At 43.1% G+C, this 18,435-nt stretch overlaps 1 protein-coding gene across 1 annotated transcript in view; it reads left to right on the forward strand.

Annotated features, from left to right (window-relative positions):
- The window catches only part of cavin2 (caveolae associated protein 2), a 32,284-nt gene extending 14,179 nt beyond the window's left edge, over positions 1-18,105 (forward strand). Inside the window, exon 2 of the mRNA XM_014172903.2 lies at positions 14,091-18,105. Within this exon, the coding sequence (XP_014028378.1) occupies positions 14,091-14,972 (882 nt within the window). The 3' untranslated portion in view covers positions 14,973-18,105. The remainder of the gene's footprint in view (positions 1-14,090) is intronic.
- The last annotated feature ends 330 nt before the right edge of the window (positions 18,106-18,435 follow it).

Genomic DNA, 18,435 nt, shown 5'->3' on the forward strand with positions numbered 1-18,435 from the left:
CCATTCAAGCCACACAATAACAGGGCAATCAACCAAGTATCTCTGAGGACTCAGACTTAGTTTGTCTTAGTTTCTCTGTTGTCTTCTTTCTCCTTCCTTTGAGCACCTCCCATGCCTCTCTCCTGAAATAGTGTGTCTGTGTGTGTGTCTATATGTGCCACTGTGTGTTGGTAAGTAAGTGATGTGACGTGGTGCCCTCTCGTTGACGGAGTCCCCAGTTGGCACCTGACTCATTGTGCCAACCCACCTGTGTCAACCGCTGCCCCACGAGAATCAACCTCCTAGTAGATTTGTGGAGTGCTCAGAAAAGACACCTGTTCTCCATAGAGACCACATGAAGTCTATGAGGCCCAAATGGCACCCTGTTCCCTATAGTGTTATATTCCCTATACACACCTGACTAAATATGGAATAGGGTGTCATTTGGCAGCCCCTCAAAAAAGCATTCAGGATAGATAGACCCTCGTTTCATGGCTTGTTTCCATGTGGTTTGATGTTGTAGAGACAGGGCTTTGTTTTAAATGTAGGCTATGAAATCTGGGTAAGGGAAATGTTAAGCTAATGTATTACCCTAGAGATATGACAGTTAATACACCGGTAGGCTAGATGAGCTAGGCGGATAATGCAATCCCGAGAATACCCACATGCATACACAGACATATGCACAGGCAAACACCCACACACACGCAATAGAGGAAAGACAGTACTTTAAGTGTGCCTCTTGAATGACTTGAGATACAAAATATTTTTGTTGTTGTTGTGTCACTGTATCACTGTTGCCAGACTCGTTGCTGATCTCATCAAGCCAGTGATGACACTATCGTGCCACACCCATACTTCTTCTAAAGAACATAAATAGTCTGCAGGATTGGCTTACATTGCCCCCTTCATCAACTCAGAGTAGCTGGTCTGTCTATCTCAGGGGACCTTTCCAGCTCTGCTCAAACAAAGTTTAGTTAATATAATCAGGTTTGTTGGATCAGGGTTGGAGCAAATACCTGCACAATTGAACAATTAAGTTTAGATTAGTGAAGCAAAAGCATCTCATTGATCGTGTAGGCCGTCATTGTAAATAAGAATTTGTTCTTAAACTGACTTGCCGAGTTAAATAAAGGTTAAAGAAAAAAGAAAAAAAAATGTAAATGACACACAGAATTATTGTAGGGCTCCTGAGTGGCGCAGCGGTCTAAGGCACTGCATCTCAGTGCAAGAGGCGTCACTACAGTCCCTGGTTTGAATCTAGGCTGTATCACATCCGGCCATGATTGGGAGTCCCATAGGGCGGTGCACAATTGGCCGAGCGTCGTCCAGGTTTGGCCGGGGTAGGCCATCATTGCAAATAAGAATTTCTTCTTAACTGACTTGCCTAGTTAAATAAAGGTTAAATAAAAAAATATCCACTAATGAGTTGAGAGTCCCAGTTTAAACGCTCTAATTACAATAGGTCCCAATGGATACTGGGTCATAGTGTGAGGTCCAATGATGTGTTTGAATACATGCACAGCCTCACAAATGGACACACACACTGCACAGGTAGATCAACATACCACTCACTATAAGGTCACATCAATAAATGGGTTCCTGTTATCATTTACATACCTTATGTCAATGCCTTACATCTGTTTATACACAAGGCTGTTAAAACAACAGCTAGTTATTCATAATTGAATTCCTTCTCAAGCATTAAATTCCCTCTCAAGCATGTTCAGCAGTGATTTTAGCATGTAAATCTTGATGGGGCACACTCCTCAATTTTTTTTGTTGATGCTTGCCATCAAAGCCACAACAACACTAAAACATATATTAATTGCACTATAACGAAAGACAAACGGTGCCCAAAAGCTGTTAGGGCCTACATAAATCTGTCCCAACAGCAGAGTTATCTTTTCAGCACCATGGAGTGAATTCTTACCACTTCTACACCTGGCTATCAATGAAGCCTTGTCTGGCAGCGAAACAGTTCATTCAGCCTCATTTACTGCCTTTTAAAAAACATACTGTAGCTGATATGGCTGACTTGCTTAAACAAATGTGGTTTCTACTGACAATTGAGATGTACAAACTATGGCATAAGGGGACAACGAGCAGATTAGAGGCAATCCATCGTTTTGATTAAGACAATGAGCGAGCTAGGAAAGATGTAGATAATATAACCTATTTGTTCAGCACTTTTGAAATGTACAGCGACAGAATTCAGAACATGGGCCTTTCTTACAGTGTTCTCCCTGTACACCAAGTCAGAACCATAGGATAAATAAAGGGTACATATAAGCAGACAATGAAAGCGCTTAGAAAATTCAATGAAGCCATTTCTCTAAAACAGGCTATTGGCTACATGTGCACCACCAAGTCAGAACAGTAGAATCAGTTAGGCGGGGAAAATGACCAAATTAGGCACATAGAATACTAACAGCTTACTACACAACATACACTTAGAATGACTTTCTTAGCTATAGTATACATTTCTCCCTGGCATATTACATCATTATGCAGCAGCATACAAGCTATTTCTGGACTCAACTTGTGCTGTCCTGACTTGAACAGCAAGGTGGCGTGGCAGTCCTTTGTGGGCAAATGTTGTAATCAAACTTTGTCATCAAGGTCTGGCATTCTCTGGATTCATGGTATTTTCAAGACAACTGTGAACACTGAACAAAAACAAGGTTGAATCAGGACATCAGTGATCTTCATGTCGGAGCTCTAGAAGGTGGTCCGAGTTCCCAACTTGGATCACCGTTCAAAATATATTTCCCAGTCGGAGCTCATTTTTTTCCATGTTCCCAGTCGTCTTGAACTCACTGTAGTCTGAGATTTCCCACTTCCAAGTTTCCAGTTGTTTTGAACACAGCAGAAGTCATGCTGGATTGAGAGCATGGGTAATGTATTCAACCTTTTCTGGCCCATCGTGTTGAATGTTTATCCTTTTAAGCTTGGAAAACAGACCCTTAAACCCAGACTTGGACAACACAGTGACTCCATTGAACAGCAGGCTAGTGATTGCTTTGCACTGCCGATTCCTTCCAAACCACTCATTGTTCAATTTGTGATTTCCAACTTGTTGTGTAATGTTTATGGCCGATGAGCACCGATACGTTTTAGCAATCATTTCTCTTCATATTTCTCTTCTTTTGACAAGGATTGAAAAGGATTTGCCAGTAGATTATCGACTTGATTCATAATGACGACTGCTAGCTTGCTAACTAAGATTTGGAAAGTATGTTGACATGATCAGTCTAATCAAAGCTACGGTAGATATAATGTGATTTGACATCCTTTTATCTGTGGCCTGTGACATTGAGCCTTCTTGGATGGGCACTTCTAATGTAAATCTATGGCAGCACCCAAGGGGCTTGAATTTTCAAGCTCTACCTCTAGATTTTTCAGTGACGTAGTGTCCTCATGAGTGACAGAGCACTGAGCCAATCACACCGCAACTAGAGAACATCACCATCCCCTACACTCCATATTTTCCGCTGGCCCCCCCACCACAGAAAGCATTGAGCTAGGCTGAAACACCTGCATTTTGGAGCTGCCTTACTCAAGAAAGCAATAACGAGACCATGTTTGCATGGAACTTTATTAACTCAATTATTTATTTTTTTACATTGTTTACAAAATGACATGTGACATGTATTAATGCCAAAATAACATGCTAAACAGCCACACATGCCCTGAATGACGGGTCACCACTGAACATGTTAATACAATTTTGCATTTGCAGCTACAGTTGGAAGAATAAGTATGGGTGTGGCACTCGATATGTTTGTCATCTCTGAGCTGAAATGGGGACAGTTGCTTCTTTTCATCAACTGCAAGAAGTAGAAATGGAGGGAAGGGAGTGGATGGTTGATAAGAAGGAAAGAGGGAGAACAGGTTAACCCAGTGAGGTCTGGTTGAAACAAGACCTGTGCCCTGAGGTGCTAGGGCTGTGGCGGTCATGAAATGTTGTCAGACGGTGATTGTCAAGGAAATACCTGCTGGTCTCACGGTAATTTAACGTTAATTAACATAAACATATTCAGCATCTCCTGGCTTCCACGCATAACCTACAAGCCACTGATGCAGACCTTTGTAACAACTACATTTTAAAAAGTATAATACATCAATTTAATATACACAATCACAATAAATCCATTATTTATTTTTTGACAGATCTAAAGAAACATGATATGAAGAAAATGTTGTCTACTTCAGAATAACAGAATACCATACTCTGAGTTGTCCTTTTTATTGTCCCTGATATGGCTATGCCATATGTGACTGACCAGCTCAATTCGGTCTTATGTAATAACATTAAAAACATTTTTTTTTTACATTGGATAAAAGTAGAAACTCAGAGCTATAAAATGCTATACCACACACTATAGTTGAGGAACAATGGGAAAGTAATTCTGCTTTGAAAGTTGATACACTTTCACCACACTTTTGAGAAAATGGCCTTTGAATGTTTGGTACACCTTTTTTATTTTATTTTATTTTTACACCTACTGGAGAGCTCTTCTTTGGCAACACCCATTCAGCATCATTCGCATGCTCTTAAGCTTTAGCACCACCCATATATTTTATGATTCACATGTGAGGCTGAGGAGTAGGGTTGATCTGAGCAATCTGTCCTAACAGCAGTCAAGCACCAAAGCTACCTGGCTAACGTTGGCTAGCTTGCTAGCTACTTCCAGGCAAAAATGAGAGAACAGCTCACTGACCATTTTACTCACCCTAGCAGAGCTGGTTAGGTTGTTTTTATGTTATCTTGAGCTTTGGTGACTGCAACTGTGCTGCTGGCAACAATTAAATGATGTTTTTTTGCTAACGTTCATTGACACCAGCCATATTCAACAGGTGTCAAGCGTTTGTAAATTTGTCAGTTATTCTGAGTTCTGGCACACTCAGACGAGAGTGCTCTGAAATCAGACTAGATAGCCAGAGTGAATTTATCAGCTACGTCTATCAATAGTTGTTGCAGTGACATCAGAAACATTCTATTGAAATGGTTACTTACATAGTGGAGTCTTTTGTTAACCTCTCTAGGGTCGGCGGGACGAAATCGTCCCACCTACGTAACAGCTAGTGGAATCCTGTGGCGCGTTATTCAAATACCTTAGAAATGCTATTACTTCAATTTCTCAAACATATGACTATTTTACACCATTTTAAAGACAAGACTCTCGTTAATCTAACCACACTGTCCGATTTCAAAAAGGCTTTACAACGAAAGCAAAACATTAGATTATGTCAGCAGAGTACCCAGCCAGAAATAATCAGACACCCATTTTTCAAGCTAGCATATAATGTCACATAATCCCAGCAGACAGCTAAATGCAGCACTAACCTTTGATGATCTTCATCAGATGACAATCCTAGGACATTATGTTATACAATACATGCATGTTTTGTTCAATCAAGTTCATATTTATATCAAAAACCAGCTTTTTACATTAGCATGTGACGTTCAGAACTAGCATACCCCCCGCAAACTTCCGGTGAATTTACAAAAAATGTACTAAATTACTCACGATAAACGTTCACAAAAAGCATAACAATTATTTTAAGAATTATAGATACAGAACTCCTCTATGCACTCGATATGTCCGATTTTAAAATAGCTTTTCGGTGAAAGAACATTTTGCAATATTCTCAGTAGATAGCCCGGCATCACAGGGCCAGCTATTTAGACACCCACCAAGTTTAGCACTCACCAAAGTCAGATTTACTATAAGAAAAATGTTATTACCTTTGCTGTTCTTCGTCAGAATGCACTCCCAGGACTTCTACTTCAATAACAAATGTTGGTTTGGTCCCAAATAATCCACAGTTATATCCAAATAGCGGCGTTTTGTTCGTGCGTTCAAGACACTATCCGAATGGTAAAGAAGGGTGACGAGCACGACGCATTTCGTGACAAAAAATGTCTAAATATTCCATTACCGTACTTCGAAGCATGTCAACCGCTGTTTAAAATCAATTTTTATGCAATTTTTCTCGTAAAAAAGCGATAATATTCCGACCGGGAATCTGCGTTTAGGTAAAAAGACGAAAGAAAATAAAGCATGGGGTCAACTCGTGCACGCGCCTAAGCCCATTGTCCTCTGATCGGCCACTTGCCAGAGGCGATAATGTGTTTCAGCCAGGGGCTGCCTCGATATCATTCAGCTTTTTCCCGGGTTCTGAGAGCCTATGGGAGCCGTAGGAAGTGTCACGTTACAGCAAAGATCCTCAGTCTTCAATAAAAAGAGCCAAGATGAACAAGAACTTGTCAGACAGGTCACTTCCTGTATGGAATCTTCTCAGGTTTTTGCCTGCCATATGAGTTTTGTTATACTCACAGACACCATTCAAACAGTTTTAGAAACTTTAGGGTGTTTTCTACCCAAAGCCAATAATTATATGCATATTCTAGTTTCTGGGCAGTAGTAATAACCAGATTAAATCGGGTACGTTTTTTATCCGGCCGTGTAAATACTGCCCCCTACCCCCAACAGGTTAAGACACGTAGCTAGCTAGATAGCTAAACAATGAACCATAATCCCAACTCGTGACATTACTACCCTGCATGTATCTGCCAACCAGGTTCAATGTTAGCTAGCTATTATTAGGCTATAACTAGCAAAGCAAATGGCTCTGAGATACAAATAATATTACTACACAGATCATACACGTAACGATAGCTAGCGAGCCAGACAGCTAATGTTAGCTAACTAGCTAACAGTTCACTTTAACTTAAAATGAAAATGACTGACAAAATTAGAAACGTGTAATATCTGAAAATGTAGCTAGCCAAACTATCTTGCTAATATACATGGATGCACAATTCTCCCTATGTCACGGATGCCACGGTTGCCCTTAGTTTGAAGATATAATCCTGAAACAGGTGTTTTCTCCATCCCTTAGCTATCATACTCTAATTCCACTGATTTCAAAACTCGGCCCCCAAGAAAGTGGAGAGCAATACACGATACATTAAAAAAAACACGTTAGACAGGACTACCTAGAAATACTGAGCAGGTCAAATAGACAGAAGAATGCTATATGACAGACCAATCCAAACTAATTTCTTGGCATGTCCAGCCCACTCATTATCTCAGCCAATCATGGGTAGTGGGAAGTTTCCCCACTTTTTCTGTGGCTAAACCTACTAGGCTCGTAATTGTTTTTTAAATTTGTATTTACAGATGGCATATAAGTTTGTTATTAAGGCACCTGAACGTTCACATGTTCGAGAAGGAATTTCTGTCAAAAAAAACGCATTTTGATAATAAAAAATAAAGTTTACATTCAAATGGCTCTCCTGTGAAGTAGTGACCCGCGACATACGCCTAGTTTCCTGAAACAGGTCACAATGTGGAAAAAGTCAAGGGTCTGAATACTTTCCTAAGGCACTGTTTATACTTAATTTAGAGTTATTTATTCAAGTTTAGTTAGGATAAGAACGTTGGGCTATGTATTTGATTAGAATACATTCTAAGGCTGTATGATGTGACTCTAATGTTGATTTGAAAAAAATCTAAAGCTGCACACACTTCATCAGTCTCTCATTCATAATTTGACAAGCACTTGATAATATTCTCACCAAGTCTCGAATTTTGCAGCGGCATCCCCCTTGTGTGACCGTAATGCCCCTTTAAAAAAATCCAAGCCTTTTGTGGCCAATGTGGCTGTTGTGCCCTTGGGCTGAATATAATAATTATAATTCCCTTCTCCCAGCTGCACTGCTCTGAAGCACCTCTCACTCACATGGGTCTGTCTGATGTAGCCAATGCTCGTCACATGATTGGGTCTCACAGGCATTTCAGCTAAGAAGTAGGCTACAAATCCAGGCTGTATCACAACCGGCCGTGATTGGGAGTCCAATACGCGGCGCACAATTGGACCAGCATCGTCCGGATTTGGCCGGTGTAGGCCATCATTGAAAATAAGAATTTGTTCTTTAACTGACTTGCCTACTTAAATAAAGGTTAAATAAAAAATCTATACAAAATTAGTGAATGAAGACAGACACATGGGGGGGGCGCAACTGCGCTCGTCCCTCTCATCGAGTTCCGAGGCGCATATTGAAGAACTATCCACATTTAGCCTACTTTTCGTCAGCCAACAAGATGAGTAGGCCTAACGAAAAGCAAAAGCACTAGCCTATGTCAATCTACTATCCGTCATAGTACAAAAGTTGACCTATGCTATTGGTCAGCTGTTCTTTGCAATAAATACATTTTGGATAAGGTTAATGTGCCTGGAACGCCTGAGAATTCTGTCAATCTTGATTTACCTAATTCATATTAAATACACATAAGTGCATGTGAGAATCATTGCCTCAAACCAGAGTTCAACATAAACAGTCATATTGATTACCATGTCAATGGAGGCTTTGATAAAATGGATCTATCCATATGATGTATAAATTAGTAAAACTGTGAATCCGCGCAGCGTTTAGAGGCACTTCTTTTAAGCTGGAGCCTCTAAATATAAGGCTTTGTTCTCAGTCCTGAGGAACTCAAAAGAACAGAACACTGATCACAGATTTACCTCCACTGTCACTAGAAGCTGCACATGCTTGGAATCCGCCTGATTCCACCTGAGCTGTGAATCATGCAGTACGTGGCTCAGATAAAGTCCTGGGTATCTGGTATCTGCAGGTTAATATGGTATTTCACGGTGAAGTGGCATTTCATATATTTAGTTAACCTGTTAGGGCTAGGGGGCAGCATTTGCACGTCTGGATAAAAAAATGTACCCGATTTAATCTGGTTACTAATCCTACCCAGTAACTAGAATATGCATATACTTATTATATATGGATAGAAAACACTCTAAAGTTTCTAAAACTGTTTGAATGGTGTCTGTGAGTATAACAGAACTCATTTGGCAGGCAAAACCCTGAGACATTTTCTGACAGGAAGTGGATACCTGATGTGTTGTATTGACTTTAAACCTATCCCATTGAAAAACACAGGGGCTGAGGAATATTTTGGCACTTCCTATTGCTTCCACTAGATGTCACCAGCCTTTACAAAGTGTTTTGAGTCTTCTGGAGGGAGATCTGACCGAACAAGAGCCATGGAACGATGATGTCCCATTAGACACCTGGCGCGCGAGTTCATGTTGGGTACCCTCGTTCCAATACGTTATAAAAGAGTATGCATTCGTCCACCTTGAATATTATTCATGTTCTGGTTAAAAAAGGCCCTAATGATTTATGCTATACAACGTTTGACATGTTTGAACGAACGGAAATATATTTTTTCCCCTCGTTCATGACGAGAAGTCCGGCTGGCTTAGATCATGTGCTAACAAGACGGAGATTTTTGGACATAAATGATGAGCTTTTTTGAACAAAACTACATTCGTTATGGACCTGTGATACCTGGAAGTGACATCTGATGAAGAGAATCAAAGGTAATGGATTATTTACATAGTATTTTCGATTTTAGATCTCCCCAACATGACGTCTAGTCTGTATCGCAACGCGTATTTTTCTGGGCGCAGTGCTCAGATTATTGCAAAGTGTGATTTCCCAGTAAGGTTATTTTTAAATCTGGCAAGTTGATTGCGTTCAAGAGATGTAAATCTATAATTCTTTAAATGACAATATAATATTTTACCAATGTTTTCTAATTTTAATTATTTAATTTGTGACGCTGACTTGACTGCCGGTTATTGGAGGGAAACGATTTCCTCAACATCAATGCCATAGTAAAACGCTGTTTTTGGATATAAATATGAACTTGATAGAACTAAAAATGCATGCATTGTCTAACATAATGTCCTAGGAGTGTCATCTGATGGAGATTGTAAAAGGTTAGTGCATCATTTTAGCTGGTTTTATGGTTTTGGTGACCATGTCTTTGAATTGACAAAACATTACACACAACTCTTGTAAATGTACTGTCCTAACATACTCTAAATTTATGCTTTCGCCGTAAAACCTTTTTGAAATCGTAAAACGTGGTTAGATTAAGGAGATGTTTATCTTTCAAATGGTGTAAAATAGTTGTATTTTTGAAAAATTTGAATTTTGACATTTATTTGGATTCAAATTTGCCGCTCTTGAAATGCACCTGCTGTTGATGGAGTGCACCACGGGTGGCACGCTAGCGTCCCACCTAGCCCATAGAGGTTAAGTCTGGTGATGTATGATTATTGGTTTACTTTGCGTGAATGTAAATAGTCCGGGTGGCCATTTGATTAGTTGTTCAGCAGTCTTATGGCTTGGGGGTAGAAGCTGTTAAGGAGCCTTTTGGACCTAGACTTGGTGGTCAACCAGGTGCAAAAAACAATGTTTGACAAAAATTCCAGCACACCGGCATTCCTGTATGCTCCACAATGTATTTAATGGATTTCAAAGCAATGTTTATTTCCATAGACTTTCATTAGGCCCGAAATGGAAGCGAACAGACTGAACCAGCAAGTGAATACCTGGACTTTCCTTTGCACAGCATTTTAAGTTGCATGACCTAATGAACATGACCCAGGTAATTTTTTCTTCAAAGTAACATGGTACATTAACATACTTGTGTTTTATGTAATTCAATACACTTAAACAATACATCAATGTGTCACAGTCACCACCTCAATAAAAAAGAGAGGGCCTTTAGTCTGTCAAGAATAATGTTCTTTCCTGAAAGGGCGTGCATTTGGTGGTGAGTTAGTGAGTGATTGATGGGGGAGGGCTGTTCCTGTCCTTCTGGTTGGTCCCTAACTAGACACTAAGGACAACCTATTAAAAATGGCATGGTCAGAAAAGCAATGTGTGGCATCCTTCCTATAGCTTCCAGCATTCTTCCATGCTGTGTAATAAATGATGGAGATGTCACCGAATATGTCATACTCTTCGGCGAATATGTCGTATGTGAGAGAGAAGGACCAAGGCGCAGCGGGATTGTGGATGCTCATGTTTTAATTCAAAAAAGGAGTAAAGCATCCACTGGAAAAACAATGCACACGACAGGAACAGTCTTACAAGCATACAAAAACGCAGTGCAAGAACAATTCCCCACAACCCCAAAGACAAACACACACACATATATAGGACTTCCAATCAAAGGCAACTATACACACCTGCCTTCAATTGGAAGTCCCAATCACCAACACAACATTCAACAAACACAAACCACCTGCCACATCCTGACCAAGACTAAGCAATACGCCCTCTTCTGGTCAGGACGTGACAGTACCCCCCCCTCAAGGTGCAGACTCCGGGATGCACCTAAAAAAGAAAAACCCCAATACCCCAACAAAACCAACAAACAATAACCCCTAAACAAAAAAGGGAGGGAAGGGAGGGTGGCTGCCGTCACCGACGGCACTGTGCTACACCCCCCCCTCCCCAACCCACCTATATTCTGGAGGTGGCTCCGGTTCTGGCTGCTCCGGGCAGTCGGGCCGCTCTGGCTGCTCCGGGCAGTCGGGCCGCTCTGGCTGCTCCGGGCAGTCGGGCCGCTCTGGCTGCTCCGGGCAGTCGGGCCGCTGCTCCGGGCAGTCGGGCCGCTCCGGGCAGTCGGGCCGCTCTGGCTGCTCCGGGCAGTCGGGCGGCTCTGGCGGCTCCTGACTGGCGGGCGGCTCTGGCGGCTCCTGACTGGCGGGCGGCTCTGGCGGCTCCTGACTGGCGGGCGGCTCTGGCGGCTCCTGACTGGCGGGCGGCTCTGGCGACTGTTGACTGGCGGGCGGCTCTGGCGACTGTTGACTGGCGGGCGGCTCTGGCGACTGTTGACTGGCGGGCGGCTCTGGCGACTGTTGACTGGCGGGCGGCTCTGGCGACCGTTGACTGGCGGGCGGCTCTGGCGACTGACTGGCGGGCGGCTCTGGCGACCGTTGACTGGCGGGCGGCTCTGGCGACCGTTGACTGGCGGGCGGCTCTGGCGACCGTTGACTGGCGGGCGGCTCTGGCGACCGTTGACTGGCGGGCGGCTCTGGCGACCGTTGACTGGCGGGCGGCTCTGGTAACTGTTGACTGGCACTCCAGTCTTGCCCCGTCAAACAGCCCTTGTGCCCTCCCTAAAAAAACTTGGGGGTGCCTCTCGGTCTCCCTTACCCGTCGTGTTCCCCAGTCCTCGCCAGACTTCTTCCGCTGCTTGGTCCTGGTTTGGTGGGGAATTATGTCACCGAATATGTCGTACTCTTCGGCGAATATGTCGTATGTGAGAGAGAAGAACCAAGGCGCAGCGGGATTGTGGATGCTCATGTTTTAATTAAAAAAAGGAGTAAAGCATCCACTGGAAAAACAATGCACACGACAGGAACAGTCTTACAGGCATACAAAAACGCAGTGCAAGAACAATTCCCCACAACCCCAAAGACAAACACACACACCTATATAGGACTTCCAATCAAAGGCAACTATACACACCTGCCTTCAATTGGAAGTCCCAATCACCAACACAACATTCAACAAACACAAACCACTTGCCACATCCTGACCAAGACTAAGCAATACGCCCTCTGCTGGTCAGCACGTGACAGGAGGGCACATATACTCATAGTTTTGTATGCTAACACACATGCGCATGCGTGCGCTTGAGCGGAAACACACACACACACAGTAAATACAAAGGAGATTAATTTTTCAAAGATAGTTTGGGGCTTTCCAATATAACCACTTTACACACACACCACACTCGCTTACTTTCCACTCTGGGTCATTTACTGAATCCTGACTTACTCAAACTTTTGCGTAAATCCACTTTTGACATAATTGCATGATTTTTGTAGAAGTTCAAGTTACATTGGCATATCTTGAGCCCTGAGTGAACTTGTGAAGAGATAGATGCATGCAAACAAAAAGCAGCCAGGTCCCACCAGATCAACTACAGTGTTAGACGTTTGTCCAGATCCCCAGGACATTGGGAGATGTCTTGTGCATGTATGCATTTCAATACTGTTCACTAGGGGCAAAGCGAGCGCCTATTAGTATCTAGTAGGCTTGCTAGGGCATTGTAGATGGGATAGACAAAGGGTTTAAACTGTGGGCTATGGTTTTGAAGCTCATGGGTTCAATCCCAGTGCTAGGCACTTCTTTTTATTTCTATTTATTTTCTGTTTTAACCGTATCCCAAACCTTAACCCTTACCTACTTTCACATCAGCATTGACATTTATCAATGGGTGTGGCTGGTACCTGTAACTGGTACTTTTGAGTACCTAATGCTCTGGAAGCTGTCAGATGACAAACCACCAACTATCATTTTGGGATATACTGTAGCTGCTTACCTATAATATATGTGGAGGAGGTGTGTGTGTGCGTGTGTGTTTGTGTGTATAAAGGGATAGAAAGAGAAAAGGAGAGAGAAAAATAGGGAGATGGAGGCGCATAGAATGAGGGGAGGAAGAAGGAGGTGAGAGAAGAGAAGACAAACAAACAAAGTCATTTAGATACCTCAGGAGATTCAACTACCCTCTCTTTTTAACACTCCCTTTTTCTCAATATAGCAATTCATTTTTTCATGGCTGGAGAGAGTGAAGGAATAGAGGAGGGAGGGGGAGACTCTTGCAGAGAAACAGGTAGGAATTCCTCAGATGTCTGCAGGAGTAGAGAAAAGAAACATGTGGAGACTGGTTTCTTTCAGGGTCAGCTCTTACTGAAAAAAATGTGCACAACATGTCCAAAACTGTTACACACTTGAACCTTGACATTCGTTAATGGCTGCCAAAGTATACAGCGGCAAATGATGTACGGTGAAATTAATTGAATTTTTGCGTGGATTATGTGCATGTGTGGTTACAAATATTCCCATGGGAGTTTAATTTAAAAATAGCAGCATAAAAATGGCATACATGTAATTTTTCAAATTTTGCGATTACGTAGGAACTATTTGTTCTGGAAGAGGGTTGGAGATGTACTGTATACTGCTCATTATTGCAGTGCACATGCACGGTTTGATTTATGTAAATTAAACTAAATTATAGATGCTATTGATATACAGTGTGTACATATATTTTAATGCTGATACGTTTTTTTGACAATCAAAAACAATTATAGTGTGCATGGTTTTGTGATAATCCACATTATTAATAAGTCATGCCCTAAGGCTTGGTTCAAGTGATCATCCCATTCCTTCACATTACCACCTTCCTAATCCTAACACTCTCCCATCTGTATTTCAGGAAGACAACGAGATCCCCTCCAGCGTGTTCATCAAGGACTCCCCCAAGACCCTCCAGGCCAGCCAGCTGGAGGACAACGCCCCTGCGGCGCCTGCCCCATCCGTCGCCGGCACAGACGCCAACCGCTCCCAGGAGGAGGGTCTCCATACCATCAGCTTGTCCTCCTCCTCCGATGATGCTGTGGGTCACCACGAGGAAGACGAAGCCCTGGAGGAAGAGGCAACGCTGGGTCTGGGAGCAACCCGGCCCTCCATTGAGAGATCCAGAGCAGACCGGCTGAAGCGCTCCAGCCTGAAGAAGGTGGACAGCCTGAAGAAGGCTTTCTCACGCCAGAGCATCGAGAAAAAGATGAGCAAGATCAGCACCAAGATTGTGCCGACAGCGAGCCGCGAGAAGATCAAGAAGAGCTTCACACCAAACCACCCAAAGAGCCCTGCCTCCAAGAGTTCCTCCTTCAAGGTGTCGCCCATGACGTTCAATGTGAAGAAGATGCGTGGCGAAGGGGAGGACTCAACCCAGCCCGGAGGCTCGCCTAGCGCGCATGCCCACGTGGATATCCCTCCCCTGGGAAGCATGGATGGGGATCTGCCCCTGGCCGAGGTGCATTCCCAGGAAGGGCTGGGTGTGGAGGGAGGAGAGGAGCTGGCTAGTCCCTCTAGCACTGGGAGCGTAGACGCCAAGCTGACCTTCAATGGAGAAGCAGGGAGCCTGGAGGGTCACCTGACCACTGATCGTCCAGCGGGGCTCGCTGTCCCGGAGCATGATGATGATATTGGAGATGAGGAAGAGGAGGATGACGAAGAAGCGGAGCAGGAGAGCCCGGTGGAGGTGAAAGCTCCCATACCTTCTGCTACTGGAATCACTGTGGAGCAAGCATCTTAATCGCATCCATCTCATCCTTTGCTCCTGCACATCCCCTGCCCTCTTTATATTACCATGCCAACAGTATAGTCATCCCTCCGTCTTTCCAAGCCATGTTTCCGAGATATCTCCTAGACAGACACACATGCACACGCACGCACGCATGCACGCACACGGACACACACACAATGTATATAAACAACATGAAAGATGTGTCCTCAGCAGACCTATTCCTGAAAAAACTCAAGCTCCTGTACCAGCGATACAGGCCATCCCCATGCAGCTCCCTTTCGCTTCAGCTCTCTTTCGCCTTCAGCCCTGCATGTATGATTGATCCAGGAGATCCATGGGCTGATTCCAGATCACCAACCTCCCCTTTAGAGATCCTGAGTGACCCAGAGTTATCAAGAGTGATCAAGAGATCCTGCATCAGTTGCTCCTGCCTGGTGTGTTTAACTAGCTACCCTTCTGTGGGGCTACCTTAAGAAAAGAACCAGTGTGCCAAGAGACTATTACTCACCTTCCCAACTGGAACCTTGCTTCTGTTTCAAGAGAACAGCACATCTCCAGTACACTGAGCCAACTATCTCTCTCTATTTGTCTGTCTCAGCATGGGCCTCTCTGTCTGTCTGACAGATAGTCTCTTTGTTCCTCTGCCTCGTGTGAATGCCGGTAAATCTCTGGCAAAAAAGGTAAAGCCCCACAGTTTGGGGATGGTAGCCTGTTGCCAGGCAGTCTGGGCATTGGTATGGGTGGTAGCTAGGTTTCTACAGCAAGGTTTGTGTAAGGCTGAAGGGCTATAGGGCTGTAATATGTCCAAATGCTATGTCTGAAAATAGCTTCTTATCTTCATCAAGGATATTTTTATTATTTCAGAGAGCGGGTTCAATGTAAGAAGGTCGTTTAGAGTGTTTGGATGAGTCAAATACATGTGGCAAATGCGGTGCGCTTCATTTCGCTTATAATTATAAACCATTGGAATAGTCCCAAAAAGTGCAAACTCTGCACCTCAGGCATGTGGGTGAAGCTGAATCAAGCGCACCTCAGGTATTTGAACGTTTGTGATACATGTATTTGACACATGTCTTGATGTAACCACACAACCTGAGTGCAGGGTAAAAAAAAAGAGCCATATAATTGAGGCAGTTTTGTGCCATCCCTACCTTAGTTTATTTGCCATAATAAATACTCACCAGAACTCACAAAAACAGTGTAAAAAACTGCTTGAAAGTGGTTAATGGTTCACTAGGTACAGACCACACCTTACATTTTTGGGGAGAGTAAGTTGATAAAGCTGTCTTGTGTTAACGTCTACTGGAGCAGCATTGAGACAGGAGAAGATTACCTATGACCTTAATAAAGGCTCTACATACTGGGACTTTCCTAAACCACCCTATATCAGGGCAATTATAATCTTATGTATATGTAAATATTCGATTATGGGATTATCAGTGGGTATAATGATTTATATAGAATCATGTTTGTTGAGTACTGTCAAACTTTATTGGGTAGTGTCACCTGAGTATTGTACTTCCATAATATTATAGTCTAACAATGTGGACTTTTGGAGTTGATCACTCACATAAACAAGGTTTGAATAGCATAAACAAGCATAAACAAGTATTTACACATTGTTATATGGTTGAAACACACACATGCACACACAAAACCTTAAAGGAAGACTCCACCCAAAAACTATTTTGGTATTTGTTTCATTAGTCCATTGTTGATATAGTCCCAAAATGTTTTGCATGTCAGCAATCAAGTTAAGATATATAACTTTCAAAATACAGAAATACAGCAGGTATGATGATTTGTGGAATTTTCCTTAATAAACTAGCACACATTTACAGAGGCACCCACACAGACACTCACACACATGCTCCTACACGCACGGAAGCCTTCAAACTTAGGCCTACACAAGCTGGTGTGAGTAATTGCTGTCCGGGAGCGAGGAATTCCTGCATGTTTTAGAAGATAAGAGTGATAGTGAAAGATTCCATTCCTTTAAATTCTCTCCTTTTGGAATCTACTTGCTCGTATCACTAAGGGAGGATAGTTCATCTAATCTATGTGTAGCACTTGCCACTAACTTGTGGCTACTGTTTATATGATTTGATATCCATAAGATGGAGGGAAAGGAATTTAAACCCCTCTGTGGGGAGTATATACAGTGTCAGCCTGAACTTCATGGTTAGCATCCCCTGGCCTATGCCTTTCTGATGACAAGTGCCTTGCAACCAGTCAGTGCCTAGTACACACTTAGGGGCCTCCAAAATATATAGGTGTCTAATGAAATGGAATGAAAAATGGAATGAAACCATTAAGCAGATGATGTATTGTATGTTATTTCTCAGTTGAGAGAGATCTTGAAGAAAGGGAAAAAGAGAAGGAGAGGCAGAGCAGAGGCATTCCTGGGTTTGACATATGACTCTGGCAGCCCATTTTTCATGCACTGCCCTCTCCAGGGGGAACTGGGGCCCTCATGGGCCACAGGTGTGTTGCCCCCAGGGAGGCCCCTGGGCACTGGCTCACTAGGAAGGAGGGGAGGGAGGAGGATGAGGAGGATACGGAGGGTGATAGAGAGTGCCTGGGCAGGGAGGGCAGAGAAGGGGAGGGGTAAGAATGGTAGATAAGTTAGAAAAATATTGTTTTTGGACAGTGGGAGTAGAACAGAGAATGGGACAGGTTGCGTCCCGATTCTCCACACTCAGTGTCATGAATTTAAAAATTGTGAAAACTCCCTCCAGCTAATGCCAACACCAATTCAATTATTTGAAATGCATGATAGGGATTGTGCAGATGCACACTTTTGGAGAAGGTTGGAGAATAAGGACCCGTGTTTTGAGAGGAGGCATAAATTGAAGAGAGATATGTCCAACTGTTTGCGCACCGGCATGGCCTTACGTTTTTTAACCACAAGCTATATACTCTTTCTATCTATCCATCACAGAGACATTTCCTCCTCTTTCTCTCCCTGTTGCTCTCTCACACAAATGCACACACACATTCTCTCTCCCCATTTGTCTCACACTCATCTTTCTCACTCTCTTCTAAAGCGCAGCCAATCTCCAAACAATGGTGTGTATTCATGGATGCCAAGGGAAGCCAGGCTTCCCCCCACAAAATGTACCAATAAAAAAATACAAATAAATATGATTATCTTTTGTCTCTGTGTTTCATAACTTTCCTTCAACTCGCAATTCACAGGAGAAAGCATCCGAGCGAGCAAAACAGCACCCCCCTGTCTCTCTACGTGTAGGCCATCTGATGCTGTCTGGTCCAAATGAGTATGACATTGTTGCCGCCTGTAACATTGAATGCAATGGAAGCCAGCGAGAATTTGGCCTCCCTTGATAAAAAAGTACAAAACATTTGCCAATCAGCATTGAGCTGAACTGAGCAAGCTCAACTTTGAATTGTCCTGGTGCACCAAAAAAAAAGTGTCAAGGGAAGCCAGCTTGGATTTTGGCTTCACTCAAAT

The sequence above is a fragment of the Salmo salar genome, chromosome ssa25 (assembly GCF_905237065.1).
Source record: "Salmo salar chromosome ssa25, Ssal_v3.1, whole genome shotgun sequence".
Classification (NCBI taxonomy): Eukaryota; Metazoa; Chordata; class Actinopteri; order Salmoniformes; family Salmonidae; genus Salmo; species Salmo salar.